General features: G+C 45.9%; 1 protein-coding gene across 2 annotated transcripts in view; it reads left to right on the top strand.

Annotated features, from left to right (window-relative positions):
* PLXNA4 (plexin A4) overlaps window positions 1-10,512 on the top strand; it is a 515,162-nt gene extending 504,650 nt beyond the window's left edge. For both annotated transcript variants that reach the window (XM_030960692.1, XM_030960691.1), the window contains exons 31-32: window positions 3,555-3,705; window positions 4,488-10,512. In XM_030960692.1, the coding sequence (XP_030816552.1) occupies window positions 3,555-3,705; window positions 4,488-4,583 (247 nt within the window). In that variant the 3' untranslated portion in view covers window positions 4,584-10,512. The remainder of the gene's footprint in view (window positions 1-3,554; window positions 3,706-4,487) is intronic.
* The last annotated feature ends 14,514 nt before the right edge of the window (window positions 10,513-25,026 follow it).

The following is a 25,026-nucleotide window of genomic DNA, read 5'->3' as shown; positions in this document are numbered from 1 at the left end:
CAGCCCTGCAAATTCCAGCAGTGGGAATGGAAGGGCCTCTGGGGTTTGGTGACAGCTCCTCAGTGGTTTTTGCATTAGGGGTATGCAAATGGCAGAGAGGCTCTAAGTACCTCTGAGGATCTGGGCTGGAATGGAAGGTAAATAAAGACTCAGCAGGGATGTTGTCATCTCCCTGCTGGGATGCTTTAATACACACATTCATCATTTCTTTAGAGAGCACAGCGATGGCTTCATTAGAGACTCTTCTGCATAAATAAGTCACTGGGCTGTGGCAGAATTTGGATGGAAGGATATTATGTCTTCTCACTCAGCTAGATTGAGGCATTGCTACATGTTTGTTTCCACTTCTTTCTCTTTTATTTTTGCCACAAAACACCTTGGTTGAATGAGAAATGGCTGTTTAGGTGTGTGATGCCAGGGAATTGAGTCTGGAGAAGACCAGGATACTTTGGTGGGTGATGGCCTGTGACCCCAGAGCACTGAGATCACATCCTGGGAGTCTGTCATGGCCAGAGCCCTGAAACTGTGATTCTTGAAACTCAGATCTGTGCATCCCATCCTTGGCTCCAGGGAACATTTCCTGCTGCTTTTCCTTGTTTGGATGAGTCACAGGAGTGTTGTGCTGCTGGGGAATGGAGGGCTGGAGAGGGGTGGGGAGCTTTCAAACCCTTGTGAGTCACAGACTCAAGAGTCTGCTGCTGCCAGGTGGAAAGGAAACAGGACAAACTTGGAGAAGGAGTTGATAAGTGTGTCTGTGCTCCAGTTTTTGGGAGCACCCTGTCCCTACACCCACTATCCTGCCACCACTTGGTGACAGCTCAACCAGAGAGGAAAAGGAGAATTTTAACTTCTTGTCAGAGCCAGACTGGCACTTCTGATTTCCTCCACTGAGGAAATTTTTTGCTGTGGTGAGCCCCCTTCTCTTCTCATTTCACCCATCAGGAGGGTGCCTATCCAACATTCATGAGGAGCTGCTCTCTTTTCAGGGGCCATAAATCAATGTATTTCACTGCTTTGCAGCCTGTTTTCCCCACAAGTCTGTGAATTGTGCTGGTGGCACATGGATTTTTTTTCTCCAGTGCCGAGGCATACCTTGCTTTTTAACCCTAAAATTCCTTGCTCTTTGACCCTAAGACTCCCTGTTTTCTCAGCCATGTTATGGATGCCACCAATTCCTGTGTGCAGCACAGATCTGATCTTCTCCAGCAGGCGATGCCAAGACCTGTTGAAATTTTTCTGCGAGTGGCAAAGGTCTGAGAAATATTTATTCCTCCTGCTCAGCATCTTCTTCTGGGGCAGTTCTTTTGGACAGGGCCTCCTGGGATTTCCTGGTGCTCACTTTATTCACAGACAACTGTGCAGGTCCACCTGGGGACTGAGGGTCAGGCAGAGTGTAAAGAAAATCAAACCCACACCACTTTTCACTGGAGCACTGGCAATGAGAAATATTTCAACCACAGGACTGAGTTAGACTAAGATTTCTGGCTGGTCCTAAGCCCAGAAGACAAAATGCCAGGACTTCAGGGAGAGAGATGTTTTTGTGCCTGCTGGAAGTTGCAGTAAAATTAATGAGGTTTGCGCGAGTTTTTATGGTGAAACAGAGTTTGAGCTTTGGAAAATGTCAAGCAAGAAGGACCTCTGCCCCCTGAGCCTCCCTCTGCCAAGGATTACATCAGCATCCCACCACCAAAACCAGGTTATCAACAGAGACTGGCTCATTGGGGTAAATCAGGGTGGGATTGGAGGGCACAAAACCAGGCTGAGCACAACTGGAGCCTCCTGGTGTGGAAGGGTTTCCCCCCATGCTCTTGCACTGCTCTGTCTTGCACAGGGCACTCCAGCAGCTGCTCACCCTGCTCTGTCACGGTGTATTTTCCCACTCACCCACCTCAAGGATGCTCACCACACAGCATTTCCATGTCCAATTCCTCTGCAGTGGCACACAGCCTCCATCTCAGCAGGTGTCTCCACGCTGTTTACAGGACACCTGTCAGCTCTTTTGGCTCCTCGTCCCCTCTGCCTCCTAATTATAAAATTGTGGATTGCTGCAGCTATGGGCTGCTTTTTTTTTTTTTCTCCTTCTTCTTCTTATTTTTTTTCCTTCTGCACAAAATGTCAAATTGCAGAAATTAAAAATGTAAATGATGGTGTCTAATTAACCAGTTGACAGCAGAGCACAGCTGCGAGTGACAGTGACTGATTACCTTCTGCAAACCTTGTCCTCCAAGACCTGCCTTACCCAGGGGAGGAAGGACATCAAAAATAGCAACTTCCTTAAAGAGACATCACTCTGCAGATGAGGCCTGCTGGGCAATGGTTCTGGGGGATCCAGATCCTATGGATAAACCCCCAGTCCTCCTGAGCTCCTGGGGAATGCTGTTGACTCCTAGGAAAAGCAGATTTTTTCACAGTCAGACTGGAGTTGAAGGCTGCTGCCACAAATATCAGGCCAGCTTAAAATATGGGGCAAAAAGGAGATGCTGAGCAAGAGAGTTGTTGGGATAGACTGGATTGAGTGTGGAACGTGGAGGATGTCAGCAGTGGGGGCAGATGTAGTGGTGAGATTGGTGCAAGGAAAAAATACAAATATTTGGGGTTTTTCTGTGTGTGGGAGTGAAATCCTGAGCTGTCAGTGGGCAGCAAGGTCTCTCTGGGAAGAGAGGCAGGGCTAAAAGACCTTGAATGTCTGACAGAGTGATCCAGCTTCAATCCAGCTCCTATCGACTGGGAAAGTTTACAGGATACTTTTTGGGGCTTCATTCTCAGATTGAGGTGAATACAAGACATATGTGGTGCTCAGGATGAGTGCTCAGTCATTTCCACCTTGGATAAGTCACCTTTCTTGCTGTAAAAGAAGAGCATGAGCAGGTGTTTGAGGAACCAGAAAAGCCCAACACTATGCATGGGTTTTATTTCTCCTTTTTATTTGTGGATTTGGGGCTTCATTGTCAGATTGGGGTGAATATAAGACATACCTGGTGCTCAGGGTGAGTGCTCAGTCATTTCCACCTTGGATAAGTCACCTTTCTTGCTGTAAAAGAAGAGCATGAGCAGGTATTTCACTGAGGAAGCAGAAAAACCCAACACAAAGCGTGGGGTTTTTTTCTCCTTTTTGTTTGTGGATTTGGGACTTCATTCTCAGATTGGGGTGAATACAAGACATATGTGGTGCTCAGGGTGAGTGCTCAGTCATTTCCACCTTGGATAAGTCACCTTTCTTGCTGTAAAAGAAGAGCATGAGCAGGTGTTTGAGGAACCAGAACAACCCAACAAAAAGAGTGGGTTTTATTTCTCCTTTTTGTTTGTGGATTTGGGGCTTCATTCTCAGATTGGGGTGAATATAAGACATACCTGGTGCTCAGGGTGAGTGCTCAGTCATTTCCACCTTGGTTAAGTCTCCTTTATTGCTGTGAAAAGCATGAGCAGGTATTTCACCGAGGAAGCAGAAAAACCCAACACAAAGCGTGGAGTTTTTTTCTCTGTTTTGCTTGCGGATTTCACTTCTTCATCTCCTGCTCTTCCCCTCAAGAAACCCCTGTGTTTGTGCCCCTCAGGTACTACTCAGACATTGCCAAGATGCCAGCAATCAGTGACCAGGACATGAATGCTTACCTGGCTGAGCAGTCCCGCATGCACATGAACGAGTTCAACACCATGAGCGCACTCTCCGAGATCTACTCCTATGTGGGAAAGTACAGCGAGGAGGTGAGAGCCTGGGGACACCTCTGGGGGGTCAGGGGATAGGAGGTGAGAGCCTGGGAGCACCTCTGGGGGGTCAGGGGATAGGAGGTGAGAGCCTGGGAGCACCTCTGGGGGGCCAGGGGACAGCCCACCCATCCCCTGATGGGTCGTTGATACCTGTCTGCATCCTGGCTGGGAGTGGGGGGGATTTAAGGAATGAGAGACCAGGCTTGGGGTGTGGAAAGGGAAGGTCTGGGATTTTGGATCCCTGTTTTGTGTCTCTCTTGTTCAGTTAGGCTCAGCTGGTTTGAAGTAGCTGATGGTCAGATGTTAACTCACTGCAGAGGAGCCCTACATGAGTTTTACATCCACAATGGGCAAAAGTTGCTTAAGGACTGTGCCCAACATCATTCCAGATACCCTAAAACAACCCCAAAATGGTCCAACACAGACTTCAAGGTGTCCAGCATGGTTCTATGTATTGAAGGCCATGTGAGACCCCTTAAGGTACCTCAAGTGGCATGGCCAGGTAATGGATAAAGCTCATAAATAGATAAATAACAGATCTCCAAGATAAGAACCCATTTGATTGGTTGCAATCCAGAGGTCTGCATTGAGTCAGATCAAACCCAAACTCCCTGCCTAGCTCCCTCCTGGCTGACTGACTTGCCTTGCATGATCTAAGCTAAGCCTGGGACCTGCCTTAGAGAAAGCTCAACCTCCTCTGCTGCTTTAATATGCTGGACTCAGTCACTTTGGGGAAAGAAACTGAAATCCCAAAAATTTCTTCCTCTCTCCTTTTCCAGATTCTTGGAGCCCTCGACCAAGACGACCAGGCTGGGAAACAGAAACTTGCCTACAAACTTGAACAAGTTATAACCCTCATGAGCATAGACAGCTGAGAACTGTCCTGCCAGGGACACCCTGGGAGGGATAAACCAAGTCGTGCCTCACTCAAGATCATCATCTTTACCAAGTGCAAGTTTTGATGGGCTGTAAGCAGAGTCACCCGAACAGCGCTCCTCTCTCTCTCCTCTCCCTCTCTCTTTCTCTCTTTTCCTTCTCTCTCCAAACCTATGGACAAAGCAACAGAGCCCCAGGGGTTAAAAGAAAAGACTGTAGAGGAATCTTGGCTCTGGGGCCATGAAGACATTTGGGTGGAGCTCTCCTTTTCACAGCTTCCCCTCTGCTTTTTGCCCTAGAGAGAAACTATTGAACACACACGAAAACCCCACCAACCCTCGCCCAGCATCACACCCTCACTCTGCGGAGGTGAAACTGGGAGGTAACTTCTGTCATGCTGCTTTAACTGCCCTCTGAGGGCTGTAGCCTCTGGAGAGGACATGGAAATGAACTCAGTATTACTCAAGTGTCCCCAAGGGGAAGGCAGCCTGCCTGCAGGGCTCCTGGAGGGCAGAGCCAATGCAGCTCCTCTCCTGCAGAGCCATTGCAATTCTATCCCTCGATAGCGACCCACTGGGAGAGGAGGCTCCTCGAAAAATGCCACAGCTTTGCCCAGAGCAGGGCCACCGTGCCTCATCCTGCCTGGGCAAACAGCTGCTCTCCTGGGGCAGGAAAAGGGTCAAGAGGGGATGAGGAGACCGATGCTGCCCTGCCCATGTGTTTCATATGGTTCTTCTTATTTTCCCAAGAGCCGCGTGTCCCCCTCCGTCTTTCCCGTCGTGTCCTGTTGGTCGTAGTGCTGCAGCAAAACGCTCTCTCTGCTGGGTGGCATCCTGTCTGTGGTGGTGGTCCTGCTCCTCCTGGCCATGGAGAGCACAGCATCATCCCCCTCTTGCTCCCACCTTGGCTTGGAAAGCAGGAGCCACAGGCCTCGAGTTGTTCCAGGCAAGGAGCTCAGCCTCAAAAGAAGAACCAGAAGGATTTTTGTTTTGTTTTGTTTTTTTAAGCTGTTCTTTCCATTTTGTTTCCTTCAACTGGAACACAGCTGTTGTTTTCCCACAGTGGAATATCAGAGGGTTACTGAAATGCTTGCTGTGAAGTGAGGTGGTGCATGAGGCTGATGGTAAAGCCTTCCTTCCAAGCCGCTCCTAAGAGGAAATGTCACCACACACTTTGGAAGGAAATCTTGGAGGAAATCCAAATGAAACACTGCAAAAAATTCTTCTACCTAGATCCCCCCAGCCGAACTGCCTGTCTCCTGGAGGTCTCTGAACTGCTGTGAGCCCATCTGCCTTTTGGTGCCAACTCCTGGCCTTTCCTCTCCTCCATTTCTGGAACCAACAGGCCTTGCTGAAGGCACAGTTGCTGCCTAGGAAGGATTTTATCTCTCTTTGCACTTCTTATCCCTTCAGGGATCGCTGTCACCATGGGACAATTGTGGGGGATCACCCTGTCCCTGTGCCATCCTCTGCTCAGCTTCTCCAGAACATCTCGACTTGTTTCATGGCCAACCAAAGGGGAGTGAGCTCCTGCATCTCTTTTGCCTTCAGCTGTTCCATTCACACGGTTGCCATCCTGGACAACACCATGACTAGAGACCATTGGGGTGTGGAGAACCTTTCTTGTTCACCAGGAAGGCGAGAGCTGGGTCAGCATTCATCTCCACGGCCATGAGCAGAGCTCCCTGGCAGATGGAGGAGCGGCTGGAGGATCAGCCCACATCCACCTCACCCCATCCTTGGAGCAACAGCCTGGATCTGCTTTGCACCTGGAGGGAGGAAGGGGTGCAGGGTGTGTAAATTGATTACAGAGCGAGTTTTTTTGGGTTCATTCCTGTCTCTTGCTGTCAAACCAGAACCTCTTGGGAGTGACAGATCCCGAGGGTGCATGAGGGATGGTGTGGTGCAAGCAGGAGTCAGGCAGCGGGAGGGTTTCCTTCAGCCAGGCAGATACACACGTAGGCGAGTCCAAAACCACTCAGTCCAACACTGGATGTGTCTGTGGGGAGAAAAATCACCAGATTCACATCGAAACAGCAAACTTAGGGACACGTCTTGGTTTTAAACCCCCCAGACATTTCTCTCTTGATTGCAATTCCAATTATTTTGTGCGTGTGCGTGTGTATCTGTGTGCGCGTGAGCGTTCCTTCCTCTTTTTTTTTTTTGGTTCTGCTTGCTTTCTGTGGGATTGCTGAGCTGATGGACTCATCATGCACCTTATGGACATCTCAGCAGTTTTAAGAGGCCTGCGCATTGGGGATGGTTTGGGTTTGGTTGGTTCTGCCATGGTTTTGTTGATCCATTTTAGTAACGTCGGCGCATGTTCCAGATCCATTGATTAATGGCTGTGAAAGTGGGAAGTCCCACCAGAGCCAGTGGTAAGAAAATGACAACAAACAACACAAACACAGTATTTTTTATAAGTACGTAAATTTAAAAAAAAGGAAAAGAAAAAAAAAAAAAGGGGAAAAATTAAAAAAAAAAAAAAAAAAGGAAGAAACCAAAGGTTTTGACAAACAAAGTGCCACAACAGATAAATATGGACCCTATTGTCATGCCTTGTACTCACAGCTGGATGGTAGGAGTCTAAGGACAAAGAGCTGGCTTGGAGGGAAGTGGTTATGAGTGATGGGCGATCCTGCCTGGACATGCGCACATGAGAGGAAGAAGAAGCTGTTTAACAGAAAAAAAAACAAAAACAAAAAAATAAAAAAAAATCAAAATGAACTGGTGTGATCCTGTACTGTTACTGAAGTCAGAGGAGCACCACAGGGGAAATCTGAGACTCACCCTGTTTCTTTTCGATGTTTTCAGGGCTGTGTTTTTGGTTTGTTATGGTTGTTTTCCATGGTTGTTATTTTATTTCTTCTTGCTGGTACGGAGTTTTTCATCTGTATATTATATATATATATTTTTCGAGAAAAACTTGAACACCTCAGAGACACTGAGAATGAAACACTTAGGGGAAATGGGAAGCACCAGGAGATTGGTGTCTTAACCCTTTCCAAACTTCCCATTTAGGCATTTCTGCTTTCCCTCCACCCTCTTCTTTCCCCCATGCCCAGGATTTGAAAGAAAATCTGCGTTTTGCTTCTCTTTCATCTCCTCTTTATTTCTTTGTCTTTCTGTTTCTCTTTAGTTTGGTGTTTGAGCTGGATTTGCTTTTTTTGCTTGGAAAATGTGCCAGAATTGTGATGTAAATGCGTGGGCTTCCTCCCCTGTCCCCTTCAGTGCCCTTCCCATTTCCAACCAGTGTCCCAGAATCCCCCAGTCTATGAGAAGTCTTGGCATCTTTCTTCCCAGCCTCACCTGTTGAGCTAACTATTTTTTAAGTGCATGTAAAATACAACTAAAAACAAAGACACAAGCAGAAGAATGAGCCCTACTACAACACGGATGCTTTCTTTTCCTTTGATTTCTTTTCCCCCCACCTCCCTTTCAACACTTGACCAAAAATTCCTGATAAATAAGTAGTGTCCTACGCTGTTTTTCAAGCCCCATGGAGAGAACTGGAGCCAAAGTTCCTAAAATCCCATGGAGAGGCTCCTAATATCCAGAATATTCCAGATGATAGGCTGATCTTTACGGGCATTTCTCAAACACTGCAATCAAATAATTAATGCTGGCACCTGCCGCACCATCAGAAACAGGGGAAAGGGAACTCTTGAAAACTCTTTGAGGTTCTATGGAGAGAGTCAAGATTATTTTCTTCACTGCAGGGTTTACAGCACAGGAGAACGATCGAGGAGAAATTCAGCCACCTTCCTCTCCTAGCATAGAATCATAGAATGATTTGGGTTGGAAAAGACCTCTAAGATCAGAGAGTCTGAATATTAGATCATGCCCCAGTCCTTCTCTTCCCACTCTTCATCCTGTCCTGAACATATCCAAAGGTTTGGTCCCACCCAGCACACATCAGCCTTGCTCCATTAGATAAGAGGGCTATGCCAATTTTCATCCCTGTAGTGGTACCACTGCAGTTGTCTTATCTCGCATCTTTGACACTGAAGACCATAAAATTTATTGGGTCATAAAGAAGATGTACCAGAATTTCATTTGGTAATTGCTTAGATTGAAAAATGATTACCAAATTTCCCAATCTTGTGCATTCATCCACAAGAAAATGTTTTCCATGAAGGGAATGAGACCAAGCAAATCAGATAATTGTAATTATTTTTAATAGTGCTGTTGAAAACCAATAGATCAAATTTGAAGACTCCAGTCAGTGGTCAGCCTTCCTGTTGAGTCCCCTCTGAATTTCCTGGAGGGTGGGATGCCTGTGAGGTAAAAACCCAAGAACATCACAGCCAATATCAGAAGGACAATTGTTCAGAACTAAGTCAAAACATGAAATGTAGATCTGTCCTTCTCCAAGGCTTTAACAAAGTGCTTTGGGAAGAGACACTGCTATGTGGGGACTCTTCTGAAAGAGGAGAAATGAAAATATAAGTAGTGGGAGTTGTCCTTCAGGGCAGGTGGAGGTTTTGGGATGTCCTAACTCTTGCGATCCAAACTTGGTGTGCTGTGGAGCAGGAAACTGGTGACACGTGAACCTCAACATCGTGGTGTGAACCTCGACCTCCTGCCCATTCCCAGCCTGAATTTTCCTGCTTTGCACCTAGTGCAGCTCCCATTTCAGAGTAGTGCTTGGTCCATGGAATCCTGGAATTTTCCTTCACCTCTGTGACTGTGCAATGCCCCTTTCTCCAAAAAAATCTTGCTGTCTTACTGGGAATAATGACTTTGTGGAGAATGCTTTGAAAATAGAGCTTGTCAACCGTGTTTGATTTGGGATGGCCCAGTTCTCTACACTTGGAGAAGCACCCAAGGGGAGACAGGCTTAAAAAGAAAAGAATTTGTAGAAAGATGTCAAAAAAAGAGTTAAAAATAAAACCAAACAGAATTTACACTTGGAAAAATAAATAAACCCACCAAAAACCCCACAGAAGTTACAAAGCTGCTTAGTCTAATCAACCTGTCACGTGTTTGATTTCTGTTGTTGTTGTTGTTTGTTCATTGTTTGGTTGGTTTGGTTTGGTTTTTTGTTGTGGTGTTTTGTTGTTTTTTTTAATCTTCTGTTCTAAAAATTGAGAGTTTACCTCAAGAAATTCTTTCTGCTTGGAAACAGATCACCTCAAAGACGCTCACAGCAGAGAGCAGTGTGCAGGGAAGCTCAGTAAAGCAAACTTGGGTGTGGAAAACAGAGGGAAAACCAGGACATTCAGGCTCTTTTCAGCATTCCCTTCTTTTACTGGTGTGGTCTGGCATTCCCCAGTGGAGAAGCTGCTGTTCACTTTCACACAGACTGAGGCACAAGAGCCAGTTGGAGAAATCAAGGCACATGTCCAAGCTTGAAGTCCTTTCTGAAGTATCTTAAGAGAAACTTGGTGTTATTTAAACTTTCTATGCTGCTCTTTCTCCATTCCCTGGAGAAATTCCACTTTCCAGCCCAGGCTGGGGTTAGGAAGCAGAGAGATTAGGTGCTAGCTAAATGCTCCCAGTGTTTTCCCCAAGGATTAGAGAGGCAACTGGATTATTTAAGGTCACAAGAGAGGCCCTTCCTTGTGTCTGACCCCGTGTCTTGGACATACACGTGAGCCCAGAAGTCTCATTCTCTGTTTTGCTTAAGCTTCCAACTCAAAATCAATGGAAAGACATTTCCTTTCACCACAGTGTTACTAACAGCCTCAAAGAGATGTCAAGACAGCATTAGAAAGGAGGTTGGGATCCTTTTTCTTAGGTTGGTGTTGTTGTTAGTTTGATTTTCTTTTGAACTGATCCTAGTTAAAAAAAAAGAAAGAAATAAAATCTATACTATTTAAATTGGAATCCCGTTGTTACTTGGTAAAGGCAAAGCTTCTGTACCTTTGTTATAATTAATTGTATACCTGTGTATGTAAATATAAGGCATTCCTATTTTGCAGTCCAGAACAAAAAAGAAAAAAAAAAACAACTATTTGTAATATAGAATAAAGTTTATTAAAAAAAAATAAAGAAATAAAAATGCCCCAGGCTGTGATTGCTGCTTTTTGTGTCAAATGGAGCCAGAGGGAGGGAACTGAACTCAAGGAAAAGCTGAAAAAAGGACCTTAAAGATCATCGAGTCCAGCTGTTATCTCAGCACTGCCACAGCCACCACTGAACCATGGCCCCATATCCACATTTTGGAACAAACCTTCCTTCCTTCCTTCCTTCCTTCCTTCCTTCCTTCCTTCCTTCCTTCCTTCCTTCCTTCCTTCCTTCCTTCCTTCCTTCCTTCCTTCCTTCCTTCCTTCCTTCCTTCCTCCCTTCCTCCCTTCCTCCCTTCCTCCCTTTGTTGTCATCTCTCTTTTCCTTCCCCACCACACAAAAAGACATTTATTGGATTGTTTGATTTTTTTTCCTTGCAGAGGTGGGATCCAGACAGGTTATTCCTTTCCATTTGCTTTAGAGGTGTCATCAGCTCTACTTAAAAAATAAAATAAATAAAAAATATTGACAAGCTGACTAATTCAGGGATGCTACTAAAGGAACCACATATGAGCTTTGTGGAAAGCAAACAGCTTTCCACAGTCTCAGCTCCATGGAGACCATGAAAAGGATTTCAGAGAGGGAAAGGAGTAGAATGAAGCTCTGACAGCTTCAGGCTGGTTCTGCTCAGCAATGCCTGGGTACCTATAGAAGAGCAGCACATGTACACCTGTAACTGATCACATCCAGCCATGGAAATGAGACATCTCTGGCCTGCTGCTCCTTGGGACACAGAGGAAAAGGCTTGGGGCTCTAATCATGTCGATTCTTTTGCTTCTTTTCTCTGCCAAGGTTGGGATTAAATGTATGAGATGCTATTTCTTGTTGGGACTCAGATGTTTATTAGTTCTTATCTGTGTTACAGTCTCACAAAACCCTAAGTTCTACAGTACTTTACTAAGCTACAAAATGGCCCCATATCTACCTCTACAAGGCCTTTTAAGGATAAACTGGCCAATTAAGAAATTACACCTAAATTACTTTTACTTCTAACCCAATAACCAGCCACCCATGGCCCACAATGGGGAATTTTTTATCCAATGACACAAAACCACCCAAACCCATGGAGAAGAAGGTGAAGAACAAGGACCAGCCACTGCCCCAAAACCTCCATCTTGCTTTGAAGATATTACTGAAGATATTACTAAACCCTTAAACTCTGGGTTTCCCACCCCGTGATATCACACACTTCTATCCAAACTCCACACCCACAATCCCAGTGCTATCACTGAATTTTGGAAGCTTCTCCAGGCCTCGGGTCAATGCAGGGTTCTCTTGGGGGTCAGTCCCAGCTCAGCCAGTCCCAGCAGTGTCACTCCCATGAGCATCCCCCACCAGACCCCTCAGGCCAGCAGGGTGAGTTGTGGAAATTGATGATAAAAACTTCCGGGTGCAAGGAAAAGCTTCAGGTTTGGGCTCTTCTGAATTATCAGTGGGTTTAGGGGAAAACCCAAAACCACCTCTAAATAAATTACAAAGTGTTTTGTTTTCCAGGGCATTGTTTAAACTTAAACTAAAATATCTCACTAAAACCTTCCTTTCAGACACACTGGTTGTATTGACACTTCCACCAGAGTAGTTTTAGGCTGTGTCTCCACCAGAAACTGCCCAACAAGAGAGAGAATGTCCTGTAGAAATAACAGCTTCCATGTCAGTAAGACCAGAAAAGGAGGAGAAGAACCTGAGGCACAAAGAGGTGATATGGATTGCCTGGAATCTCAGAAGCAAAGCTCTCTGCAGCCCAGTACCAATCCCAACCCACTCAGTCACTGGTTTTGTGGCTGGCCACAGCTGTGTGCTGCAGATTCGGGAGAATCCATAGGGCAGGGCATGGTTGGCACCAATACTGTGACCCTGCTGATAAATCCTGGACCAATTTCCTCTTGTTTTCCATGCCAAGACTGGGAAAACAACAAAACACCAACTATTCTCACAAAAACACCCTTCCAAATACTAAATGGAGCTGCAATTACTGAGCACAGCCAAGCAAACAGACTCCAGGCTTGTGGGAACTCCCTGTTGTCAGCTGGAAAATGTTTGGTTTTGGGGGGATTACATGTGTGGGCTTGCTGCTGCTGCTCAGCAGAGAATTTCCCTGTGGATTTAATGAAAGAATAGGAGGGAGGAGGAAAACCTCTGACGTGGATCTGTCTGCAGCAGGACAGGGCATCACTCTGATGCTCCCTGGGACATTGGCTGCGGTCACATCTGTGTGACAGAGACTGGAGGCAACAGCCTCTTCTCCCAGCCTCTGGAACGCCTCTGTCCAGCTCCCAGATGAACTGAGCTGGATACTCTAGGCCAAGCAGGTGTTTACAAAGCAGGCAGGAGCCACCTTGCCATCACTAAAGTTGGAACAGCACTCTACGATCACCAAATTCGATTGTTAACCCAGCACTGCCAAGCCACCACTAATCCATATCCCCAGGTGCTACATCCTTTCTATCACTGGGGGTCTCTGTACAAATCACAAACAGGACAGGACTGCTCTAGAACGTGCTTTAAGTTGTTTATTTTCCAGCATCAGCCTCATTCCATGGCTGTGACAATGGGAAGATGCCAGCAGCTCACATCCCAGGCAGCAGACCAAGAACTCAATGCCACAACTCACTTTAACAGTTTTTTGACCAATCCCACAAAGCAAAAGCACATTGACAGGAGTTCTATCCAACCACTGTAAGCACAGGTACCTTTGGTTAAACAATGCTGGCTCATTTCAAATCCAATACCTGCTTGTGAGCCTTAAACACAATGCACAGAGCTCCATTATTAAGCTTCAAACTTCTTAATATCTTGCTAGATAAACTTTTCTGTAGCTTAGGGAGTTATTCTAGACAAGCATTAATACACAGACCATTGTTCTATTGGTCCTTGCTTTTCTACTTTTAAAATAATTTTTCTGCTGACCAATCTCATGGCTGCTGCTGAGCTCTAATCACAGTTCTGCTGTCTCTGAGGCCTGCCTTTTGCAGCTTTCCCAAAACCCTCTAATTTTGTAAATTCCCACACTTTCTCTAAAGTTTCTCTGTCTGTGCTGGATTCTCCCTCCCACAAGCTACAGAAAAGAGGCATCTTCAAAGCTTTCCTGCTTTTATGGTCCATGAGAAATCAGGGCCATTTCCTGCACCTCAGTCCTTGCCTTTCTCCAGCTCCTCCAGTGAGGAAATGGTGACCATTTGCTTCAGGTCTGTGACATCCCTGGAGTAAATGACATCCCCCGGGTGTCCCACAGAAACCTGGCAGGGGAAAAGGCCCTGCAAAGCTCAGAGAGGGTCTTATCTCCCAGGTAAAAGCTGGGAGCTCCTCTGCAGCTCAGCTTCCCAAAGCAATCCCAGATGTCAGCTGAGAGGGACCATTTCCAGCACCCTGGGGAGGATTCAAATTGCCTGTATTATTTCCTGTTTCCTGCTTTCTGACTCTTCCCAGGTTCAGCTGCCTGGATTGCATTAAGATGTTCCCCTCACCATTCCCCCATCCTGCTTCAGCAGAGAATGACTCCAGCATCAGCTCTCTCTGGATATCACTTGTCCAAGGCGTCCCTTCCCTGTGTTCAGCCCCAGGTGCACCTCACCAAGGTGCTGACAGGGATAGGGACCCTAATTCTGAATTCTGAATCCTTTGCCCTGCAGAGACCTGCCAGCTTCAGTGCCAAGGTGTTCCAGCTTATGGAGTGGCAAGAAAATGACCCTGGGATCACTGAGGCTTTATTCATAAAACCACAGAATGGTTTGCGTTGGAAGGAAACTTAAAAGATGACCCAGTTCCACCCCCCTGGAATGGGCAGGGACGCCTCCCACTAGATCAGGTTGATCAGAGCAGGATCTCTGCAAAATCACCTCTTCTGATGAGGAGTTTTCTGAGTGGCCGTGGGTGTTTTCTCCTGTGGGGCTTGTCCTGTCTCTCTGTGCAGCCACCAGTGAAAATCGAGCCCTTCCAGGATCCAATTAATGTCATTACAGCCCTGCTGGCTCAAACAGGTCAGTGACTGACAGAGGGAAATGCTGTTTCCTGTGGCTGGCTCCAGGGAGGAGCTCACCCAGCTGCAGAGGATTGCACTGTGCCTTTCCAAAGCCAGGTGGGATGCATCCCAGCAGTGACTCTCCCTTGACCTTTTATACTGTAATTGTTTTAGGAGCAAACTCTCTTGTTCCATGCACAGCAGAGCCCTGAACTTCTCTGCCATGTGCTATGTGTTCCCACAATGAAACAGGCATTTGGGAGGAAAGCAGGAATCAATTTGGTCTTTTGCCTTCAGCAAAGACATTCAAGGAAAGAAAACTGAGAGAAGAAAAACAACTTCTTCTTCTTCTTCTTCTTCTGCTTCTGCTTCTTCTGCTTCTGCTTCTTCTTTTGCTTCTTCTGCTTCTTCTTCTTCCGCTTCTTCTTCTGCTTCTGCTTCTTCTGCTTCTGGTTCTTCTTTTGCTTCTTCTTCTTCTGCTTCTTCTGCTTCTTCTTCTTCCGCTTCTTCTTCTGCTTCTGCTTCTTCTGCTTCTGCTTCTTCTTTTGCTTCTGCTTCTTCTGCTTCTTCTTCTGCTTCTGCTTCTTCTTTTGCTTCTTCTTCTTCTTCTGCTTCTGCTTCTGCTTCTCCCGCTTCTGCTTCTGCTTCTTCTTCTGCTTCTTCTTCTTCTTCTTCTGCTTCTTCTTCTTCTGCTTCTTCTTCTTCTTCTTCTGCTTCTTCTGTTTCTGCTTCTTCTTCTTCTTCTTCTGCTTCTTCTGTTTCTGCTTCTTCTTCTACTTCTGCTTCTTTCTTCTTCTCCTCCTCCTCCTTCTTCTCCTCTTTCTTCTCCTCCTTCTTCTTCTTTTTCTCCTTCTTTCTCCTTCTCCTTCTCCTCCTTCTCCTTTTCCTTCTTCATCTTCTTCCTATTATTATTATTATTATTCCCTTTGAATTTCTTGCCTTCTCATAAATTCTACTGGGAAATGTACTCACTGACCTCATAACTCCCCAAACCAAACACGATGCCAAGACTTCTCCACAGGCCAGCTTTCCTTCAGTTTGTTATTTGCCATCTGGGATGCAGCCCTCGTTGCTACAACACAGGCAGGCAGGTCAGCACTCAGGCACAGCTCATGACACACAAACATGTTGTGGGCAGGGACATGACAAGCAGAGAACACCAGCTGGCATGGTGTTTTTCCTGGCTACATCTGTGCTAGTAAATAAAAGGAGGCCAAGGTGGAGAACCAGGCTCTGTGATGAGTTGTCTGTGGTGTTCAGCTGTTAGCAGGCCCCCAGCACAATTTTTTGGATGATTTTCTCCCAGAAAATGGCCAGGCACAGCTTGGGATGAGCATCTATCATGGATTTATTTTTCCTTCATGGGTAAAAATGCATCCAGTCTGGCTCTCTCTGTCCCATGGGCTCTAAAACATTGTGCCTTCAGAGGGCCAAATATACAGAACTAGACAAAAAACAATACTGGGAAAAGGTCTAGTGGGTCAGGAGGTGTTTGTAAAAAATACTGGAAAATAAGGTGCTTTAAAGGGTCAGTCTACTCTGACAGTGAGAGTGTGGTGTTCACTTTGGGGCTGGTGGGGGGAAGAGAATGAGCCCTGAAAAATGGTCTGGAGTTGGATTTAAGTTTTGAAACACAGAGTTTGGGGGCAGAGAGAGGATGCCAGAGGGAAATCTATCCACTGGAAAAAGTGCTGTATCCCAGGACACCCCAGCTTTGTCTCAGATACCACGGGCTGGTGTCAGGTTAGTCCTGGGCATGGTGTCCCGTTGGGTTGGATGAACTTTTTCTGAAGGAGCACTGGGGTGCCAAAACACAGACCCTGAGGTACCACCAGGACCTGTCCTTCTCTGGAATGTCATGGACCAGGGCCACATGTGTGGAACTGAGCCAGATCTCATGTCCTGGATTGCAGCAATGCATTTGCAAGGTTTAGGCCACAGTGTGCTCCAGCCGAGCTGTTTTTGGTTATTCTTATCAGCAGAAGAATAACTGGAATTCCTCAAGGTTGCTAAGACATAAATTGTGCTAAATTAAAAAAGAAAAGGCTGAGGAACAGAAAGCCAAGACCACAAGAACTAGGCAAAAGAGGGTGGTGATGCACCTGGAATATGTGACTGTAACCAATCACATATCCTGAGAAGTGCATGCAGAACACATGGACAAGACAGAGAAACCAGACAAGAAATGTGTGATCAGTGTGTGCAGTAGTTTTAGAATGTCAAAGTTTTATTTTAGAATAAATAGAGCATAATGTAAACAATAAACCAGCTTCTGCTTAATCATATTGGTTAGTTGTCCAGGACTCCTGATCTCTCACACTGGATCAGGACTGGTGGCCCTGAGTTGGGTCTTGCTTGTCTGCAGTTCAGGACAAACCTGCAGTGTTGGGAAGGATGAAAGTTTGACAAGAATGTCTCACAGATATGTGTGCTTGGCAGAAAGATTTTTGAATGTAGAGTCTGATGAAGGAATAGAGATGGGAGCAAGTTTTGAAAAAGGAGAAGATAATTGCTGAGCCGGTCTCACTGGATAACCAAGAAGGCAAAGGGGGTGTTAGTTAGAAGGGGTTTTTAGGGCTTAGAGCAAAGGATAAACTCACCCCAAACAAGAAGATGTTTTTACCAAGCACAAAGATAGCACAGGCAAACAAGTCAGCAAATGGTGCAAGTAGAAAAAAGGTCTCAGAATTTTCCACTGCAAGAAAACTGGAAAACAACTTCTACCTTAAACTGTAATGTACTAACTTTGAGTGACTGGAGAACAGTAACATGAATATGGTAATTACAGTAGTTATAATAGGCTGTAGATAATAGTTCAGGTATAGATTGGTTCTACTGCATTAAGATGCTCAGCAAAGAAAAGTCTATAATGCACTGTAACCAAATCCAAAGGGTCTCCAGGCCTGCCTGCAGCTGGAGCTGACAGCTGTGGGCACAGCTCTGTCACCCACCAGCCTGGGCTGCTGGGACACCTTGGATACAATAAACTGCATTCTGGATACAATAAACTGCATTTTGTATACAATAAACTGCATTTTGGAGAACCCCTGGGGTCCCACATCCCTCGTTCAGGCTCTTACACTGCAGGCAGCTTTCAGCCCTTGGGAAGAGCCATGTGGAAAATCTCCAGGGCTCACCAGGGTCACCTCAGGGGCCACACCATGGCCTGTGCTCCTTCTTGGTGATGGATGACTCGGAAAGAAGGAGTTCAGACACTGATCCAGTTACATTAGCAGCACCCAAGTTTGCTCTGTGCTTTCCCAGTGCCCCAGCTGAGCCAGAATCCAGGGAAACTGGCTCATAAACCTGCCCTGCTTTGCATTAGCAGAAGCAATGTGATTAACTCCCCAGCAGGAGCAAGGCACAGCTCCCAACCCCAGCTCAACTTCCACATCAGAGACCTCTGGTGAATTGGATCCAGAGGAGGCAGCTGTGAGTTATGGGGCTGGAATTCCATCAAGGGCTTCTGGGGAGGTCACAAAACCACCAAACAGCTCTCACAGCCTCCCCTCCTCTTCCCATGCACCATCCCCAAACAGAATTACAGCCCCATAATTCAAAGGGGGTCTGTTTGTCTACAGGAGGACAAATGCAAGGAGCCATCTGGGACTGCAAATCCATCCCTTTTCCTGCCACTCTTCCATCTTCACAGGATGGGCTTCCAGCCTTCACCCAGGGCTCCTCACTTTCCCCACCCATCCAATCTTCATCTCCCTTCTCCTTCTTTTCCTTCTTAATGGAGACATAAAAGCAGTGGGTGTCTCACGCTGCTGACCACTCACAGTCAATCCCCTTCCCTCCACCCTGGAGAGTGAGAGCAGCACTCACTTTACTCCTCAATCCTATTTATCCACAACCCATTCCCTGGCACAAGCCAGACTGCAAAAATCCTAAACCTCCTCACTGAAAACACACCCTGCTTCTTTTCAAGCTGGGCCAAACAAGGGCCAAACAACAATTTTCCCTTAATTGCATTGTTTTTGATGGTTTAGGGGACAAGGAGGGGCTTGGGGACACCCCTTTAAAATTTTGCTGGCATTTACATGCAGGTATTTACAAAACCAGTCTGGAATAGTTCAGCATTATAAGTGAGATAAAATTAAGTTATTCCAAACTTGCTCTGTTTCCAAACAACAATTTTCCCTTAATTGCTTTATTTTTGATGGTTTAGGGGACAAGGAGGTGCTTGAGGACACCCCTTCATAATTTTGCTGGTATTTGCATGCAGGTATTTACAAAATCTGGAATATTTCAGCATTATAAGTCAGATAAAATTAAGTGATTCCAACCTTGTTCTGTTTGTGGGGTGTTTTGGGCACCCTGGGCTTCAGGGCTGGTCCCTGTTCCCCAAAGATTCCCTTCAATTTTTAACAAACCAGATTGCAAATCCTTGGGAAGTTAAATCTGGGAAGCATCATAAAATGCCCTCAGCACTAATTCAGCAAGAAAAAAAAAATAAAGTCCAGAAAGGAGGGATTTTCTAGGGTCAGGCAGAAAGCTGAGGCTGGAAGATGCTGGCCACACCATCTCTTCTACCAAACCTGCTGATCTGTCTGAATAAGTAAAATAAAACTGGGTTTGGGCAGTTCACATTTCCTCAGTGTCCCTTTTTCTCCTTTCACCAGATCTTTTACAACCGCCTGCATTTAGGAATTTGGTGTGATAAGTCAGGAAGCAGACCTGGAAGTGCTGGACATCCCAACGTGAGACGTGACAGGGCTCAGGGATTTCTCTGTCATTTTTGTCACCTTTCATGTATTTTATGATACAAATGATCACCAACCCCCTTGAAGACAGGAGGGAGTTGTGCCCATGTCAAACCAGCAGCAGATTTGCTGTGTTTGTCTAAATTTAAATGCTCTTGTGAGCTCAAAGGTGAGAAGCCAAAGGGTTTGTGGCGCTCTGACCCAGGCAGCAGCTCCAGAACACTTGGAATGGTTTTTCCTGACAAGTGGTACAAATTTTGAGGGTATCTTGGCCTCCTGACTCTGAAAACAGCACTCTGGGAAGGTTCTTTCACCAGTCAAAAATACAGGTAAGGTCATATGTGGGCTTTAGGCCATATAACAAACCCCAAAATATTATGGGACAAAACATCTGGGAAAATATGGATGAAAACAATTCTGAACTCTTAAAAAACCAACTGATAAGAAGCCAGCAAGAGTCTTGGTGAATCCCAGTTCTGTAAACTGGATTGTGCCCTGTGATGAGCATTGTGGGGTTTCATTTCTATGTATAAACTCTTTAGTTACTAAGATTACCCCATGTAATATTTGATAATACAGCCCCTTTGGGAAGCTGACTGTAAGGGAAGGAATAAAACATTAATCCAGATTTCTAGCCTGGGGAATTGCCTTAGAGGCTTGTTTTGGTTTGCTTTTTTTGCTTTGCTATTTCTTGCCCCCCCCTTTGGATAGCTCTCATTTTTTCTTCCTTAGGACAGAATTTCAATTAGCAGAAGGATAATGCCATTGGGAAGCACTGAATATCCTTGGAGATAAATCTAGCTGGGGATTGTCAATGCAATATCTGAAGCAGCCTGACAGCAGAGGTCCTGTAAATCTTAGATTACCCTTAAAAATAATAAAAAGACCAATAATCACTGTGCCTTTCAGAGAGGGAATGAAAGGGGTGGGAAGGAGGTTGTTTTTTGAATTGCTACGTTCAACTGCAAAAGAAAAGAAAAAAGAGTCTATTAGGGACACCCAAAGCACTGCATAGGACTCATAAAATGTCTAGAAAAACTTCCAGGGACACCTATAAACACCTTTTGGGTGGATATTTTCATCAGTAAAGTTTCTTGTTGAACCTTCCCCCATGAGAGGGTTGGCAGATACTCATGAAAGCTGCAGGAACCCAGGTGGGCTGGAGGACATTCAGACAGTTCTGGAGCAGTCCTGAGCATGCAGGACCATTCATTTGGTGTTTTCTCATCCTTAAAAAACAGGATTTTCAATGTAAGGCAACTTTTCTCTTTTTGAAGTATGAGCTGATCCTAATAACCAATTTATGGCAGATTTGGGCTTTAAAACTGTATTTCTTTAGTCACTGTTACAACTGAATGGGCATTTTCACACTAAAACCATCGGTTTTCAGCTCCTTCTCTCTTTTTTTTTTAAATTAGTCAACTTGCTTGAGAGTGGGATTTCTGCAGTAAGTTGAGTGTTTGTACCATTGCCAACATCTCCTTTAAATATTTTCAGGATAAATACCTGCAACAGAAAAGTGTGCACAGCTCCAGGCACCTGGCCAATGTCTTTGAATATTCACAATCAGCAAAGAGAAAAGAGGAGGGAAAAAAAAAATCTTTCCCGTCCGGAAGCAGAAACAAAAATCATAATTAAAACATTAAATGCAGAACAAACCATCATTGCTTTTTGCAGCAATTTGGTCCCTAAAACTCCTGTCCACAGAAATGCTGGAAAACATGTGACTAGCATAGATTTGATGAGGAGTGTGACATAATTCACAGGAAAAATGGCAAATTCTCAGTCTGGGGGATGAGTTAAAGCTCCAAAATAATATGTCAAGTCCCATAGTTCAAGCCTGCATGGGGCCAGCAGCAGTTTTTGGAGGATGAACTCTTCCCTGAGACTGGGTTAGATTTTGGCTTCTTTAAGAACAGCAGGAATTTCCTTGTGATGGGATGGGAATCCCGCTACATCTTCATCTCAGAGGAGACAGGACAAAGTGTAACTCAGAATAGTGGCATCAAAGGGGAGGAAACCACTCCAAGCACACAGAGAGAGGGTTCTGATCTGGGGAGATGCTGTCAGCAGCAGAAGATTGAGCACAAAGAAGATTTGGGGCTCCCCACAGGCCTGCTGAGCACTTTTTTTGGGACCTCTGCTTTGATTTAAGCCCATATTAACCCTTCAAGCACTGAAAAGAGCCCAGCTCAGCCATCACTGCTCACTGGTCCTGCTGGTGACTTCTCTGTGCTGAGAAGAATCTCCTATTTTTCTCTTTCTCAGTGACATGAAAAGACAAAAAACCCCACAAGTCTTTCTAAAACCATGAGACAAATGAGTGTTGGTGAAGCAATATTTCCTTTTCCAGTCACAGCATGATCTTGGGGAGAAAAAAAATCCTGTTTCTGCTTTTATCCACCTGTATAGAGATCACTCCAGAAACATCCAGTGGGATTGAGTGTCACCTGCAGTCTGAGCCTTGCAGGACTGAATTACCTCAGCTCTCCTCCCCTCCTGGCTGCTGTGGGCTCAGCAATGCATGGAAGCACCTCTCAAACTCAATCTATTTCAAGCACAAGCAGCCCTGATGGATTAATGTGCCCTAAGTCACCAGCAAATCCTTTTGGGGACGTGGGAAAGGAGCTGAGCCATCCTCAGACACCAAAGCCACACTGGCCTGGCCATGGACTCCAAACTTGCCAGCCACCAGCATCACAAAGATTCCAGGTGAAGTTTCCTTGGGAGAAAAGTCACGGCCAGTCCTCTGAGGACAAAAAACATCCCTGGAAAGACCCCAGGAGAAGTTTCCTCTCGAGAGAAGTCATGGCCAGTCCTCTGAGGTCAAAAAAGGTCCATGGAAAGTCTCCAGGTGAAGTTGCCTCTGGAGAGATGTCATGGCCAGTCCTCTGAGGCCAAAAAGTGTCCCTGGAAAGAGCCCAGGTGAAGTTTCCTCTGGAGAAAAGTCATGGCCAGTCCTCTGAGGTCAAAAAACATCCATGGAAAGTCCCCAGGTGAAGTTTCCTTGGGAGAAAAGCCATGGCCAGTCCTGAGGCCAAAAAATGTCCCTGTATTCCAGATTGCAATGCAAGATGTTTTCTATTACCATCTGTATGGCTGATTACCTTTGTCAAGTGAGCAGTTTGCCTTATCTCTCTCTTTGAGTGACCACATTCACACCTCTCTTGGGAGGGGACATCTGCTGATAACAGCTATTGAATGTCCCTGCATGGCTGATAAGAACTATAACATCCCATTGTGAGATGTGAGCCCAGAGGGAGGAGCCAAGCATTGCTACCTGGATATAATCCAGAAGTTTTTGAGGCACCAGCACGGCTTCTCCACAGGATTCCCCAGAGGAACAGCAGCTGCCTCTTCTTCCACTGGATCTTCAGAGGAAGAATACATCCTTCTCTACAGATCCCCCTTGCTCCAGCAGAACCACCCCTGAGACTGCAGGAGGACTGCAGCCACATTTTCAATCGGACTGCCACCAACACCCTGACCAACAGGGTGTCAGGTTGGGTTCTGACTCTGTCAGTGTTGTTCTAGTTTACTGCATTGGTTATTTTATATTTTTTTTCCTTTTCCCTATTAAAGAAGTGTTATTTCCTGTTCTCATATTTTTCCCTGAGAGCCCCTTAATTTAAATTTATAGCAATTCAGAGGGATTGGGAGGGTTTACATTCTCCATTTCAGGGGAGGCTCCTGCCTTCCTTAGCAGACTCCTGTCTTTCCAAACCAAGACACCCTGGAAAGACCCTAGGTGAAGTTTCCTCTGAAGCAAAGTCATGGCCAGTCTTCTGAGGCCAAAAAATGTCCCTGGAAAGACCCCAGGTGAAGGTGAGCTGGTGCTGGAAGGCAGATCCAGTCCACAGGCACCCAGATGAGAAAAGTGCCTGGGGTTGTGTCTCCAGGAGGGAAAGGGAAGGTTTGCAGCTCTTCCCCTCGCCCAGGGGGGGAATTACACAAACCTCAGGAGCAGCAAGCCAAGATCAAAGGGGAGAAAATGAGGAAAAGAGAGAAGAATGGAGAAGTGGGAATAATTTATGCTAGGGTAGTGCTCCAGGGCTTGCTCTTTCTTGTGCTAAAGCTTTCAAGTCCACAGTGCTGTGGAATGCAGCTTTTCTTCTCTTCCTTGTCTTGTGAAGGGATCCCTCCTCTCCCCCTTGGCTTGGACACACCAGGTGCAGGGATTAAAAATAACAGAATTAATAATAAATAATAAAAAAGAATAGAATTGAAAATATCCCTCCTTGGCTGGGCTGGTCCCTTGGAGTAGATCACCTGCCTTCTTCTGGTTCCCAGGTGGACCTGAGCCACACCAGATGTCTGTCAGCGAGAGAGAAAAAATGAAATTCTTACTCCTTGCTGCATAACTTGTTTATCCACTGTGGTTTTATCCTGTTTTGGGCTCAGAGGAACCTCCCCACCGTAATTCATCAGCAAGGCTGACCCATCAGCTGGATTCAAGGGGGCTGAAAATGCCAACAGCCCCACACAGGGCTGGTAAAGGAGACATGGGAAAGATGTGATACAGAAACCTGTGGCTCTGCAGAAGCACCTGGAGGCTGGGCAGATAATTCAGGGTATTAAGAATGGTTTAAGAAGTGAAATTCAAGAATTATCCCTCCCTTTTCTTCTTCTGCCATGGATGGTTTTACAGTGAGAAACAACAGGAAAAAGGAAAAGGCAAATATAGTTCACAATACTCAGCACTGAGGAAGTGAGAGGGCTGAGCAGCACCTTTTGGGAGCAGAACAAAACCCAAAACAATACAGGGCCCAGAGGGCTATGGAGCATTATATTTTGTAATAAAAAAATCTGCTTCAAACTTTGCCAGCTTCTCCCTTTAGCTGCCCACCTGCTTCTCTGTGTGCCCAGGGAAGGAGCAGAGCACAGGGCTCTTCCTTCCCACTGCAGTGTTGGTATATTGGAAACACCGCCTCCCCTTGCACCAGGGGATCTGTCCTAGCTCAGTGCTCACAGCCCAGGAAAATTGCCAGGGATGGGTGATGGCTGAGAGGAACCCCATGGGAGCCACAAAGATGACAGCAGCAATATTGAAGAGAGTGTGTTTGGCTTCCCACTTCAGCCTCAAGTCTGCTTTACCTTGAAAAAAAAAAATCTGTTTATTTCCCAGATAAGTGATTTGGATCGATGCACATTCAGGGTTTTCTAATAAGTTGCCTCAGAAGTTCGCCTGCAAAATGATTTTATACTTTTTAGGTAGGTCCACAATATCTGCAAGATCACCTAAGACTTGATCTCTCCATGGCAATGAAGTGAGACAATTCCCCAAAGGAGCCCAGGCTCAGCTGTGGCACAAGTGGAAGCAAACAGGCTCCTAATGACTGACTGCCGAAATATGCTCATTATCCCTTGGGAACATCAGCTGGCAGCAGCAGAGCTCCTGGGCTTGGAGTCCCGCAAGCCAGGCTGGGTGGAGGGAGGTGAAATCCCAGCTCAGGTGACACCTGGGTGGCACTCTCAGGTTTCTGGTTGTTAATTGCAGCCTTGAGATGTGCAGGATGTCTCTGCTTCGGCCCACACGGCTGAAGAACGAGTCTGGACTCTTCACTTTTCGGTCTTGAGGTTGTTTATTAATTCTTATCTATAAGATTTTCTTTCTGCCCAGCGGAGATCCGCTCTGCAGGGCAGCCACAGGCACTCTGACTGCCCCCAAGGCGGTGTTGTCCTTTTATACTACAAACTACGTATAACATATTTACACTTAATTCCCAATACCTATCACCTCTGTTAGACAGTGCACTTCTACTCTAAACCA

This window comes from Camarhynchus parvulus, chromosome 1A (genome assembly GCF_901933205.1).
Source record: "Camarhynchus parvulus chromosome 1A, STF_HiC, whole genome shotgun sequence".
Classification (NCBI taxonomy): domain Eukaryota; kingdom Metazoa; phylum Chordata; class Aves; order Passeriformes; family Thraupidae; genus Camarhynchus; species Camarhynchus parvulus.
The sequence above is the reverse complement of the archived record's forward strand: the minus strand, read 5'-3'. Positions and strand labels throughout refer to the sequence as shown.